Raw genomic sequence first — 14,250 nt, 5'->3', positions numbered from 1 at the left:
TGAAAACTGGTGAACAGGCTCCTGTCTCTGGTGATGAAAATTACCTGGCTGACAGAAGGAGAAAAGACTTGCTAATAGCTAAAAGAACAGGAGGACTTGTGGGACCTTAGAGACTAACCGATTTATTTGAGCATAAGCTTTCGTGAGCTACAGCTCACTTCATCGGATGCATGCAGTGGAAAATACAGTGGGGAGATTTATATTGTAGCTCATGAAAGCTTATGCTCTCCCCACTGTATTTTCCACTGAATGTGTCCGATGAAGTGAGCTGTAGCTCATGAAAGCTTATGCTCAAATAAATTGGTTAGTCGCTAAGGTGCCACAAGTCCTCCTTTTCTTTTTGTGGATACAGACTAACACGGCTGCTACTCTGAAATTTGCTAATAGCTGTTAGCAAAGAGCGCACACCCAATCAACCAGTGAATTCTGTTAAGCAAGAGAAATCAGGGTTCGATTCTACAGGACAAGGAGGAAAAAGATAACTTAATTGTGCAAAGAGAAGCCACAGGGTAGTCCTAAAATGCCCAAACCCCAGTGGTATTGAGCCAAAGCTGTGGCATGACAAAAATGATTGTAGATGGACACTTGCAATGGATTTGTTGTTGTTGCTAATTGTGATTTTTGTAACTAATGTGTTGCTGGTACCAAGCACTGTAAAAATGCACAGTGTGCCTAATTCTTTGGGAAAACCCTGGAACGTGTTAAGAGATACATAAACACATTTTGTGTTAAAAGGCCTTGTTATACTGATGTTTCACAGTTAGTGCCTATGAACAGTCTTGGAACTTTTCACAGGAGAAAAGACATTCCAGACCTGATGTGCTGTATGAAAAGGGAAACTGAGGCACACTACCATATTGCTTTCAAGGCTAAATGCCAAGATTTCTGTACTATGGACAACATTAATATCTACATTGACTTGATGTTAATTGGGTTCCAAACATTTGCCAGAGCTTGTATGGATAAAGTAGCTATTTTCTTTAGCTCTTGGCAAGATCACATAAGACATACAGGAACCATGATGCAAGAGCAGATCCAATCCACTGTTGTTCTAACCAAGTTTTATCTTGAGTTTGTAAAAAGATTCAATCATGTTATTGAACATGACTTTGGTAAACTATTTCTGTTCTACACGGATACGGCTTCTAACCCAGTACTAGCTGTAGTAAGGCAGAACCCAGGATGGGGAGCTCTTGGGATGCAGTCAGTGATGTTTGTGCCATCCCTTCCTGCAGCAATTTTGCACTGGGAGTGTGACGTTATTGACATGAACTGTGACCGTATAGATCATTGTTGCAACCAAGGTCCTATAGTGGCACCAAATCTTGTACAAAGGAAGTCAAATAAGGTGTCTAAGACAAGGTTATGGTTGGCTGGTTGTGATTTTGCTATCTGTATGCATGTATCATTTTTGTATTTAAAGTTATAAGTATTGGTTCTATACTGTCTGTATTTGAAACTTGTGTTATGCTTCTGGGTGACACCCCAGACAGATCAGCTCTGCCTAGCCTGCTTGATGGCCCATCAAGGACCATCAGCTGTACAATTGACCCACTGAAAGAAGGCAGATACATCTTGGGACTCAGCAAGGACACGTCTATGGAGAGGACTCTAAGGCTTTCAGGCCATGTGCTGGGCAGCTTGTGTTTGGAACTTGCTTGCTGTATGTAATGATTACTTGGACCAACTCTAGCTCTCATCTGTGTTTCTTTCTTTTTATGAATAAACCTTTAGATTTTAGATTCTGAAGGATTGGCAACAGCGTGATCTGTGGGTAAGATCTGATTTGTATATTGACCTGGGTCTGGGGCTTGGTCCTTTGGGATCGAGGGAACCTTTGTTCTTTTACTGGGGTATTGGTTTCCATCACCATCTGTCCCCATAACGAGGGGCGCTGGTGGTGATACTGGGAAACTGGAGTATCTGAGGGAATTGCTTGTGTGACTTGAGGTTAGCCAGTGGGGTGAGACCGAAGTCCTCGCTCTCTGGCTGGTTGGGTTTGCCTTGGGGTGCACAGAAACCCCAGCCTTGGGCTGGGACTGCCCTGCTCGAAGCAATGTGTCCTGAATTGATACTCTCAGTAGTGTGCCGCCAGAGGCCGCTTCGTTACAGCCCAGCACCCCTCACAAGTCCCCCAGAGACCCACTCCCTCACGCCCTGCCCCCGGCCACGCTCACCAGCCCTGCTCGGAAGTGATGGCATCTGCCAGGCTGAGCTGGGAGCGCAGCTGGGGCCGGTCCAGGGCCAGGGTGGGGAATTGCTCTGGCCTCTCGGAAATGGTGCAGCCAGCCAGGCCAGGGTCTGCCCCCGCTCCAGCCGACCCAGTTGCCTGGCGGTGGGGTGACCACACGCCCCCTTTTGGCTGGGGCAGTTCCCTTTTGAAGCCCTGTCCTGGCCATCCCGACTTTTTTGACAAAAACGGGCATTTGTTCCGTTTGATCTTCCCAACTGACCAGAGGAAACGAACACATGCCCAGATTACCGGAAACGTCGGGCGTGTTCCACGGGCGGGGCGTGGAGGAACGTCTGGGGGGCGTGGCGACGCGAGGTGTCAGGCAGCAGGGCTTGGGGGGTCAGGCCCAGCCCTGGGCAGAATGGAGCTGGGGGGGTTGGTGGCCAGCCCCCTGGCAGCAATGCGGGGAGCTCGGGGGCGGAGGGGGAGAATCAGCCCTGGCGACGGCCCGGGGAGCTGGGGGAGGAGAGGAAGGGTCAGCCCCGGTGGCACGGAGCTGTGGGGGGAGGGCCAAAGCCCCAGACAGGCGGCACTGGGCTCCAGCTCTCTGAGCCCCAGCTGTGGCCAGGGGGTGGAAAGGAGCCCGAGCGGTGGGCAGGGGGCTGGGGGCAGAGAAGAGCTGCCGGGGCGAGCAGGCCGGGCTGGGGCCCCTTCGGAGCCTGGGCCCCCTTCGGAGCCTGGGCCCAGTGCCATGGTGCCACTGGGGCTGCTCAGAGATATGACGTAGGGAAAACCAGCAACTTCCATTGCTTCTGGGGCTCCGCCACAGCGCCTGGCCAGGCGTCTGCTCGAGCAGCTCCAGCAAACGCTGAGCACGGATCCCGGACCCAGCACAAAGCGCTCTGCGGAAGTGGACGGGGCGCGGCCACGCTCTCTCTCCCACGGTGAGGTGGTGCTGGTAGTGTCCAGAAATCCACTCAGTGGCGGACCCAGGTCTGAGATTCCCCCGCTCAGTCTCGGTGTCCCAATCTCTGCTTTCTTCTGAAGAGCTGCTCTCTGGGCACCGGGCGTGGCTGTCGCGCATCCCGCAAGTGAGAGTGTCTGCGGGCCGGCGAGTGTCGCGCTCCACGTCGGGGCAGAGAAGTGCCGTGACCTTGGGCTCACGCACAGAAAGAAAACCCAGCAGCTGCGTGCGAAGCTCCAGAACTCTGCCATGCTGCCGCGAGACAGCCAGCACGCTGCCGTAGGGAACGGTAACTTGTCACGTCCTGCTCCCAGCGCTAACCACGACTTGGCAAAACGGCGGCAACTCAAAGGCCAGGACTTGGCAAAATTCACAACGGTCCCAGCTGCATTTAGCACATCATGGAATTCGGGTCCCAGTCTCTTTGCTGCAAGGGCCTGGCGAGGCAACAGACAGTGTGTTCGTCACTTGCAGGTTTCGGGCGCGGATTCTTGCTACGATACTGCTCCTGTGGCCTGTCATGGCAGCTGCACCGTCCGTGCAAAGAGCAACACTTCTCCCAGTTCAGCAATTCAGCTGTCATGAGCCCTGAACTCGTCCTGACCTGTTCTCCTGTCCGGTAACTCCTGACAAAAAAGAAAATCTTCCAGAATTTCCCCCAGCCAAACATATAATGACCAAGAACTCGTCATTCTGCATTGCCGACAGCAGCTGTCGCCTCAAGCTGAACTGCAAACTGTTCACACGTACGGTTTGGCGGCATTTCTCGTCAGTTCTCCTCCTAGCTGTGTCCTTCGAAAGTGGCGTAGCCTTAAGTTTCTTCGCTGCAGCCTCGCTTACCAGCATGATGCACATTTCTACAGCCGCTGGGAGAAGCGGTTCGTCTCCCGTGGCAGGGCACTTTTCACTCCGCAATCCAAAGTGCTGGAGAGAAAGATGCTTTCAGAGCCTTGCCAGGAACCGATGTTACATTTGTCATTTGAGTTGTCTGTGGATTGTATGCCTCTCTCTCTTGTTGGACAAAGTCTCTGGATTTGTCTTTACACTCCAGTGCCTTGCTGGGAGTTGTGGGTTCAGGTTTGCAGGTTTCACTGCTCCGGTGGATGGGATCTGTACACACACACACACAACGCATTGTGCTCATCTGTCGCCAAGTTCCGTAACACCGAAATCACTGTCGCTTTCCTCAAACTTTCCGTCCTTCGCTTCTTTCCTCCTCCTTGGCTGTGCCTTGTCCTTGGCTTCAGCACAACCAGCAGGATTAGAATTAGGGCCTTTTAAAAACGTCTCCATTTTAATGTAATTTGCTCACACATGATACAAATATTCCACTTCCACCCGCCAGATGTCTGAGAAAAAAACCTTCTGATTTGCTGTCCCAGGCAGTGAGTGTTTTACATTGACACTTGTGCCGTGAGCGCTGCGGCGCCGGCCGGGCCCCGGGAAGGTGCGGCGCGGTGAGCGCCGGCCGGGCCCCGGGAAGGTGTGGCGCGGTGAGCGCCGGCCGGGCCCCAGGAAGGCGCGGCGCGGTGAGCGCCGGCCGGGCCCTGGGAAGGCGCGGCGCGGTGAGCGCCGGCCGGGCCCCGGGAGGGTGTGGTGCAAACCGAAATAGCGGCTGTTTCGGGTTAATGGGTAGGCAATGCAGGCCCTCTGCGGTCCGTAGATCCCAGGTTGAGAACCGCTGCACTAGGGGGCGCTGTCCCCTCAGACCCAGTGCTGAGGGTAGGAGGCTCAGTGGGGGGCCGGGCTGTGGGGAGTGGGGGCACTAGGGCACTGAGCCCTGGCCGTGCACATTCCTCACTCATCCCGTCGCCCTTTCCATCGCATGGGGTGTTTGCTCCCAGCACTGCTTCCAAGAGGGGTTCTTGGGCGCCCCCACTCCCCACCCTCGCCCCTTGCTGGGGTAAAGCCTGGTGACATTCTGCTTTCAAGGAGCACCTGCAGGGGAAGCTCTCCCAGCAGGGCACGGTGTGTACCCGCAGCCTGCATTGCCCCTGGCCCCTGGCACGCATTGCCCCCAGCAGGGGACGTCATGTGCCAATGACCCTGCACAGCCCAGCATCCATTGCCCCGGGACCCCCAGGCTGAGCCGGGCACACTGGGGAGCCCAGCGTTTCCTGGGGACACTTCCCACCTGAGCACAGATGGGTGGCAGGCGACCCAGGCTGGCTCCTGGGATGGAGGAGACGCTGCCCACTGGCCCCGGCCCTGGCCCCGGCCCTGGCCCTGCTGGGCGGGGAGCTGAGCTAGAGCAGCCCGTGGCCCGCGGGGCCCCATGGTGGGGGGAAGGGGGCCTGGGTTGCCGAGCCTGCCATGACACCCTCTCTCTGTGCACCAGCTGGGGCATGGCCGTCAATGTGTATTCCACATCCGTGACCAGCGAGAACCTGAGTCGCCATGACATGCTAGCCTGGGTCAACGACTCCCTGCACCTCAACTACACCAAGATCGAACAGCTCTGCTCAGGTAGGGGCCCTGGGCCCAGAACCGCTCGAGGGGCAAGGGCAGGAGGGGCCCAGCGGCTCTGCCCCAGCCAGCCAGCCCAGCCGTGGAGAGGTGCCCTCTGGGTGGTTGAGTCCTCAGCCCCTGCCCTGTCCCAGCTGGCAGAGGTGCCCTCTGACCAGCCGAGCCCCCAACTCCTGCCCTGTCCCTGCCAGGGTTGCAGGGCAAGGGGGGGCCCAGGTCCGGGATCCAGGGGCTGGGGGGGCGTCGGCAGAGCTGTGCCGTTCCTGGCAGGCATGGAAGCCAGGTGCCCTGCACCCGTGCTGCCTGCATAGGGTGCCAGGTGTCTGTTTTTTTGACCGGAAGGGCCGGTGGAAAAGGGAACCTGGCGGCTCCGGTCGGCACTGCTGACTGGGCCGATAAAAGTCCGGTCAGCAGGGGCCCAGGGCTGAGGCAGGCTCCCTGCCTGCCCTGGCTCCGCGCAGCTCCCGGAAGTGGCCACCAGGTTCCTGCAGCCCCTACGTGCATGGACGGCTAGGGAGGCGCCACGCTCTACCCCCCAACCCTGAGTGCCGGCTCCACAACTCCCATTGGCTGGGAACCACGACCAGTGGGAGCTGCGGGGCCGGAGCCTGTGGGCAGGAGGGCAGCGTGTGGAGCCTCCCCGGCCGCCCATGCGCCTAGGGGCTGCAGGGACCTGGCGGCCACGCCCTGGGAGACGTGGGAAGTGCCACCGGGACCCTGAACCCTCTCCTGCTCCCCAACCCCCTGCCTCAGCCCTGAGCCCCCTCCTGCACCCAAACCCCTTATCCCCAGAGCCTGCACCCCACAAGAGAGCCCTCGCCCCCGCCCCCCAACCCTGTGCCCCAGGCCAGTGAAAGTGAGTGAGGGTGGGGGAGAGCGAGTGATGGAGGAAGGGGGAAGGACCGAGTGGGGGCAGGGCTCCCGAGAAGGGGCGGGGCAGGGTTTTGGTTTTGTGCCATCAGAAAGTTGGCAGCCCTATGCCCGCAGGTGCTGCCTACTGCCAGTTCATGGACATGCTCTTCCCGGGCTGCGTGCACCTGCGGAAGGTGAAGTTCCAGGCCAAGCTGGAGCACGAATTCATCCACAACTTCAAGGTGCTGCAGGCCGCCTTCAAGAAGATGGGGGTGGACAAGGTGGGTCCGTGCCAGGCACTGCTCCCATCCGCCCTGCGGCTCGGCACGTGGGGGCCCAGTTAGCTGGACTGACCTGAGGACCTGGACTGCTCACCCTCTGCCCCAGTCATTCGGGTGCCATACGGCCTGGCAGGGGCTGGGCCCCTCTCCTGACTGCCCTGCCAGGCGCTGAGCCGCGTGCCCGGGGTCAGTCACCCCTGGAATGTGGGGACCCCGGTGTCAGAGATCCGGGGGTGGGAAGCCCAGCTGGGAGCCTGAGGCGAGTGCGGACAAGGCAGAACCACCAGCCTCCCTCCCTCCCCCCATGCCCACCAGCCTCCCCCTGTACCTGCCAGCCACTCCCTGCCAGCCTCCCCATGCCCACCAGCATCCTCTGTGCCCATAACCACCCTCCAGCATACCTGCCAGTCCCCCCGTACCTGCCAGCTACCCCCCACCAGAACCCCATGTGTGCCTGCCAGTCACCCCCCACCAGAACCCCATGTGTGCCTGCCAGCCTCCCCCTGTGCCTGCCAGCCACCCCCCACCAAAACCCCCCTGCATGCCTATCAGCCACCCCCTGTACCTGCCAGTCACCCCCCACCAGAACCTCCCTGCATGCCTGCCAGCCTCCCCCTGTACCTGCCAGTCACCCCCCACCAGAACCCCATGTGTGCCTGCCGGCCTCCCCCTGTACCTGCCAGCCACCCCCCACCAGAACCTCCCTGCATGCCTATCAGCCACCCCCTGTACCTGCCAGCCACCCCGCACCAGAACCTCCCTGCATGCCTGCCAGCCTCCTCCTGTACCTGCCAGTCACCCCCCACCAGAACCCCATGTGTGCCTGCCAGCCTCCCCCTGTGCCTGCCAGCCACCCCCCACCAGAACCCCATGTGTGCCTGCCAGTCACCCCCCACCAGAACCTCCCTGCATGCCTGCCAGCCTCCCCCTGTACCTGCCAGTCACCCCCCACCAGAACCCCATGTGTGCCTGCCAGCCTCCCCCTGTGCCTGCCAGCCACCCCCCACCAGAACCTCCCTGCATGCCTATCAGCCACCCCCTGTACCTGCCAGCCTCCCCCTGTGCCTGCCAGCCACCCCGCACCAGAACCCCCCTGCATGCCTGCCAGCCTCCCCCTGTGCCTGCCAGCCACCCCGCACCAGAACCTCCCTGCATGCCTGCCAGCCTCCCCCTGTGCCTGCCAGCCTCCCCCTGTACCTGCCAACCACCCCGCACCAGAACCCCCCTGCATGCCTGCCAGCCTCCCCCTGTGCCCGCCAGCACCCTCCAGCATACCTGCCAGCACCCTGCAGAATAGTCGCCAGCACCCCCGCATGCATACCCACAACCAACACCCCCGCATGCCTGCCAGCATTCCCTCTGTGCCAGCCAGCAGCCCCCACACCTACCAGTCACCCCTCTGCCAAGAACCGCGCATACCTGCCAGTCACCGCATGCAAGATTCCCCATGCCTTCCAGCCTCCCTCTGTGCCAGTCAGCACCCCCTGCATGCCCACCAGCCACCCCCTGCTAGCATCCCCTGTGCCCACCAATGCCCCCACATTCCTGCCAGTACCCCTCCCACGTGGCTGCCAGCCACCCCCCACCAGCACCTCCCTGTGCCAGCCAGCACCCCCCGCATGCCCACCAGGCACTCCCCACCAGCCACCCCTGCCCCCACCAATGCTTTGGACTGGCTGAGACAGGCCCGGGGAGCCGATAGGAATCGGCATTACCCCAAAGTCTCTCAGCAGCTATGGTTGTGGGCAAATGCCAGTTGACCCCGCAGGAGCTGCCCTGGCGCTCACCCTTGGGCGCAGTGGGGGAGCACGAGCCTGCCAGCCCCTCACGCCCTGCCTGTCCCTCCAGATCATCGCAGTGGAGAAGCTGGTGAAAGGGAAGTTCCAGGATAACTTTGAGTTTATTCAGTGGTTTAAGAAATTCTTTGATGCCAACTACGATGGGAAGGAATACAACCCGCTGCTGGCACGGCAAGGGCAGGAGGTGGCACCGTCTCCAAACCCAGGTGATCAGAACTTCAACAAACCCAAGAAACCCATTGGCACTGCAGGTAATGTCGCCGACCCCTGGAGGCAGCTGGCATCCCTGCGCCTGCAGGATCCCCACTCTGCTGGGGTCGCACAGCTTGCTAGCATGGCCTTCGGCTGCCTGCCCCAGCCCCTGCACCGGTGGTGCCAGTCGGGCCCTGCCCATCGCGCCGGCAGCCCCTGGGTGGCGTGGCGCCGCGTGCGTGGTGTTGGTGGCTCGGGAGTGCCAAGTAGGTTTGGAGGGGTGGGGCGCTCCCAGAGGTGGGAGGCGGTGATGGATTGGGGGCAGCAAGGGGATGGGTGGCAAGGGGGCGGGAGGCCAGCGGGGGGGTGAGGGATGGGGTGGGGGGCCGGTGAAGGGGTGCGTGATGGGGGGTACCTCCTGCTGCGGATCCACCTGCCCCACCCTGCCCAACCCAGCCGCTGACAGTGAGTGCCGGCCTGGCAAAGGCCCTGCAGCGTTGCAGTGTCAGCGGAGGGAGGGGGTGGCTAGAGGAGGGGCACAGCCCGTAGGCCCTGGGGGCAGGCGGGTTCCCCGGAGGGCAGGGAGTAGGGGCTGGCTCGGTGTCACGGCGTCCCTGGGCGATGCTCTGGATCTGCTCCCCATGAAGCCAGGCAGGACTCTGGGGAAGTCTCCTCTCTGGGAGCAGCCTGTCTGCAGGACACACAGCTCACACAGCTTCCACCTTCCTGGGTCTGACCTCGGAGCATTCAGCCTCCTCTGCCCCTCCGTGCGCTTCCCACAGCCAGTCCGCTCAGGCGGGGTCCTGGGGAAGCCAGAGGGTCCTGCCCCCCAACTCCACAGTCAGATGGGACTCTCAGCCAGCCAGTAAAACAGAGGTTTATTAGACGACAGGAACATGGTCTAACACAGAGCTTGTAGGTGCAGAGAACAGGACCCCTCAGCTGGGTCCATTTTGGGGGGCAGCGAGCCAAACAACCACGTCTGCACTTCACTCCATGTCCCCAGCCAGCCCCAAACTGAAACTCTCTCCAGCCCCCCCTCCTCTGGGCTTTGTCCCTTTCCCGGGCCAGGAGGGCACCTGATTCCTTTGTTCTCCAACCCTTTAGCTCTCACCTTGCAGGGGGAAGGGCCCAGGCCATCAGTTGCCAGGAAACAGGGTGTCGGCCATTCTCTGTGTCCAGACCCCTGCACACACCTGCCCTCTAGGGCTCTGCAACGGTCATACACCCTTACCCCACCCCCTAGAGACTTAAGAACTGCCTAGGGGAAACTGAGGCACTCCCACACTATTCAGAGGAAACATTAAGAACAGTCCCGTTTCCTCACACTCGGGGAGGGGTCTGCTGAGCTGGGGCGGGGCAGGGCAGGGTGGGGTGGGGGGCGCAGCAGGGGAGAAACATACTGAGCTCTGGGGGCCACAGGGGGGACCACAGAGCTGGGGCAGGTGCATGGCTGTATGTGGCACCTCCCCCGCATGCTCCTGGCGGGGGGAGCACCAGTTCGGGGGGGTGATATCTGTACCCCGCTGCCCACAGGGCCATGGGGCTGCCCCACAGGCATTCTTGTGCCCTGCCCTTCCCCCCACAATTGCTAATGAATGACCCCCCCGCAGCCCGCACCACTATGGGGGAGGCCCTGTTCTCCCATCTGGGGAAACCGAGGCAGGGAAGACCCAGGACTTAGGGCGTGAAACCGAGGTGTCCTGACTGACTCCTGTGCTCTGGGCAGTGCCACCCTGCGCCATGGTTTCTGTCTGCAACCCCCTGCCCAGCGCAGCCCTATATGACCCCTGGCCAGCAACTGCCTGACCCCCTGCCCCTGACACCCGCACCCCGCATGCCCGTATCCCGCACCCCGCAGGAGAGGACAGGGCCTGTGCTGAGCAGGGGCTCTGGGAGCAAGCTGTACCGGGAGTGGGGCACGCTGGGGGGTGCCTATGCTTGGGGGGGGCTGCACTGGGGTGGGGCTGTGCTGGGGCTGGGGGGGCTGCACTGGGACCCGTGCTAACCTCTGGCTGTCTCGGGCGGCTCTCTCCAGCCCCCCAGAGAACCTCCCCTACAGCCCCGAAGACGATGCCGGTGCCAACCCGAGTGACCAATGTCATCTCCAGCAACATCACCCGAAAAAACCCACCTGCTGCCCGCAACGGGGGCAGCGAGGCCGACACCCAGATCCTGGAGCTCAACCAGCAGGTGAGGGGCGTGGGTGGCCGGGCTGCTCCCGGGGCATGGGCAGCAGCTGTGCTGGGCACAGATGCCAGGTCCCACGAGGGGCACAGGGGGCACAGACACCAAGCCCTACAGAGGGTACTGGGGGCACAGGTGCCAGTCCCACAGGGCGCTGGGGGGCACAGGTGCCAGGTCCCAGGTTGGGTGCTGGGGAGGGCACAGACACCAGTCCCACTGGCAGGGTTCCGGGGGGCACAGGTGCCAGGTCCCACGGGGTGCTGAGGGGCATAGACATCGGATCCCGTGCGGTGCTGGGGGGTGTCACGGGGTCCCCGGGCGATGCTCTGGACCTGCTCCCTACGAAGCCGGTCAGGACTCTGGGGCAGTCTCCTCTCCGGGAGCAGCCTGTCTGCAGGACACACAGCTCCCCCGGCTCCACCTTCCTGGGTCTGACCTCAGAGCATTCAGCATCCTCTGCCCCTCCGTGCGCTTCCCCCAGCGAGTCCGCCCAGGCGGGGTCCTGGGGAAGCCAGAGGGTCCTGCCCCCCAACTCCGCAGTCAGACGTGACTCTCAGCCAGCCAGTAACACAGAAGGTTTATTAGACGACAGGAACACGGTCTAACACAGAGCTTGTAGGTGCAGAGAACAGGACCCCTCAGCTGGGTCCATTTTGGGGGGCAGCGAGCCAGACAACCAGGTCTGCCCTTCACTCCATGTCCCCAGCCAGCCCCAAACTGAAACTCCCTCCAGCCCCTCCTCCTCTGGGCTTTGTCCCTTTCCCGGGCCAGGAGGGCACCTGATTCCTTTGTTCTCCAACCCTTCAGCTCTCACCTTGCAGGGGGCAAGGGCCAGGCCATCAGTTGCCAGGAAACAGGGTGTCGGCCATTCTCTGTGTCCAGACCCCTGCACACACCTGCCCTCTCGGGCTCTGCAATGATCATACACCCTTATCCCACCACCTAGAGACTTAAGAACTCCATAGGGGAAACTGAGGCACCCCCACACTATTCAGAGGAAACATTAAGAACAGTCCCGCTTCCTCACAGGGGGCACAGATGCCAATCCTGCAGGGTGCTGGGGGGCACAGAAGCCAAGTCCTGCTGGGGGGCACAGACGCCGGTCCTGCCGGGCTCTGTTAACAGCTCCTCTCCCTGCCCTGCCCAGCTCATGGACCTGAAGCTGACTGTGGACGGGCTGGAGAAGGAGCGCGATTTCTACTTCAGCAAACTGCGGGACATTGAGCTGATCTGCCAGGAGCACGAGAGCGAGAACAGCCCCGTCATCGCGGGCATCATTGGCATCCTGTATGCCACTGAGGTCAGTGCCCACGAGAGCGCCATGGAATAGCTCCAGCCTCTGTGCTGGCCGGTCCTTGGGCCGGTGCCAGCTGGCCCTGCTGACCATCGGGGAGGCTGTCTCGTCTCTCGGCCCTGCCCTGGGCAGGCCCTGGGGCTCACGGTCAGCGGGTGCCAGGGCAGATCTTTGTGCCTGGCTCCGTCCCGTTCTGGGGCCTTGCTGTGGGAGCTGGGTACGGGTCTCTCCTCATTGCCAGGGCCAAGTGCCTGCCCGCTGGGCACTGAGCGGGTCGCTCCCGGGGAGGCCGGTCAGAGCCGTGCACCTGGCGCGGGGAGCGGGATGGGGCTGAGTTCCCAGGGGAGGTGGCGCCGGGCCCCCCCGTCTCCTCCCTGGTGGGAGTCTCTCCGGGTGGTTTCCGTGGCACGGGGCCAGGGGAGGCTCACGCCGTCTCTGCGCCCCCCACAGGAAGGCTTTGCGCCTCCGGAGGATGACGAGGTGGAGGACCAGCAGCCGGAGGACCAGGACGAATACTAGCTCTGAGCCCTCCTGCATCCCGTGACGCGCCGGCCGTGCTCGTCCTGACATAGACACTGGAGGGTTTGCGTTACAGCCGCGGCCTGCACTATCACACATTATAAGAGTTTCAACCAACCAGCCCACCACCCCAGTGCTTTCTGTCCAGCCAGCAGATCCTGGGACCCACGGACTCCGACAAATGCCTAGAGAGGAGAACCGAGTTGTAAATACGCATGGGGCTGCCAGGGTGGGGAAGGGCCCCGGCCCTTCGGGCCCCTCGCCCCCTCATCCCCCTTATTTATTTCAGTTGTCACCTTTGGTGTGAGCGCTGCAGCCTTCCCAGGGAAGGCTCCGGCCCCCGCGCCGCCCAGCCTGGCCCCTGTATTATAGCTACAGCCCGACCCCTTTGTGTATAGCCCCGGGATGGCGTTTACTTGCACTTTGCCTGTGTGGGCACCGGCGCCCGGTTGTCACGGCTTGGGAAGCGTGCGGGCTCCAGGAGCGCCCCTGCACCACACGAGGCTTGGCCTTGCCCTGGCCTCGCAGGCGCGGGGGACGGCGCGTTGATTTATTGGTCTCAGTTCACGTTGTCAGAAACGACGACTAAGCTGCAAATGTGGCTTTCCCAGCGCGCCCCGCCCCCTGCCTGCCATGCCCAGGGCAGGGGGAGAGGTGTCCACTTATCCTGGGGGCTGGCAGGATCCCAGAGCAGAGGACACCCCCAACACGACTGCGCTGGGGGGAGCGGGAGCCCCCAGGCTCCACACTGAGATCTGCGAATGTTCTTTTTCCCCTTTGGTCACCCACAAAGCGCCCCGCCCTGACTGCAGCGCAGGGCACTTGGCCCGCTGCTGGGGGTGCGGGACCCGGGCCTGGAGGTGCAGACCCGGGGCCGGGAGGCTCAGTCCCTGCCCCGCGGGTTCCAGCACCACCGCCGGGGGTCCTGCCGTTCCGATGAGAATGCCACACAGCCGCTGCTGCCTTGCCCGCCTCCCTGTTCATATTGCCTGTCTGCCCAGTCACCTGCTGTGCAAACCTGCATCTGTGTTACGTTGGATTTCAAATAAACTGGTGTGGTAAACGAGTGTCTGGGGGCATCTCTGGCTCGGCTACCCCAGGCCAGGGGATGGAGCACCGGGTTCCTCCGGAGCAGCAGGCCGGGGCCCAGCTCCAAAGGGGGTGGGCGTCTCAGGAGGGCTAGGCCCTTTGGAGCTGCTGAGGGATGGGCACCTAATGCCCTGAGGTCGGGGCAGGGCCCCGGCCATCACTGCACAGAACGTGGCATCACGGCCAAAAGCCAGGATTCCAGGGCAGAGGCAGGTGGTTCCCATTGGCACACCCCACCAGCACCGCGCTTCCCTCCCTTGGCACCTCTTTGCTGGACCCTCGCTCAGGCCAGAGCCGGCCCTGCGGGGCCAGTAAAGGAAACCCCCGGAGTTCCCTGAACCCCGTCGAACTCACAGACCCACACTGCACCCCCCATCGCTCGCACCATGGCTCTGCCCGGGGAGAGGGCTCGGCTTCCCCCAGGAGCTCCCCCT

At 61.6% G+C, this 14,250-nt stretch overlaps 1 protein-coding gene across 8 annotated transcripts in view; it reads left to right on the top strand.

Annotated features, from left to right (window-relative positions):
* Nucleotides 1–13,793, top strand: part of MAPRE3 (microtubule associated protein RP/EB family member 3) — a 74,815-nt gene extending 61,022 nt beyond the window's left edge. For 6 of the 8 annotated variants that reach the window (XM_043541975.1, XM_037893671.2, XM_037893672.2 and 3 more), the window contains exons 2-7: nucleotides 5,476–5,603; nucleotides 6,591–6,736; nucleotides 8,585–8,786; nucleotides 10,766–10,920; nucleotides 12,062–12,214; nucleotides 12,659–13,793. In XM_043541975.1, coding sequence (XP_043397910.1) covers nucleotides 5,483–5,603; nucleotides 6,591–6,736; nucleotides 8,585–8,786; nucleotides 10,766–10,920; nucleotides 12,062–12,214; nucleotides 12,659–12,727 — 846 coding nt within the window. In that variant the 5' untranslated portion in view covers nucleotides 5,476–5,482 and the 3' untranslated portion in view covers nucleotides 12,728–13,793. The remainder of the gene's footprint in view (nucleotides 1–5,475; nucleotides 5,604–6,590; nucleotides 6,737–8,584; nucleotides 8,787–10,765; nucleotides 10,921–12,061; nucleotides 12,215–12,658) is intronic. The other 2 variants (XM_027825249.3, XM_043541973.1) reach the window with 1 other exon arrangement.
* Nucleotides 13,794–14,250: the final 457 nt, after the last annotated feature.

Source organism: Chelonia mydas, chromosome 3, assembly GCF_015237465.2.
Source record: "Chelonia mydas isolate rCheMyd1 chromosome 3, rCheMyd1.pri.v2, whole genome shotgun sequence".
NCBI lineage: Eukaryota > Metazoa > Chordata > Testudines > Cheloniidae > Chelonia > Chelonia mydas.
The sequence above is the reverse complement of the archived record's forward strand: the minus strand, read 5'-3'. Positions and strand labels throughout refer to the sequence as shown.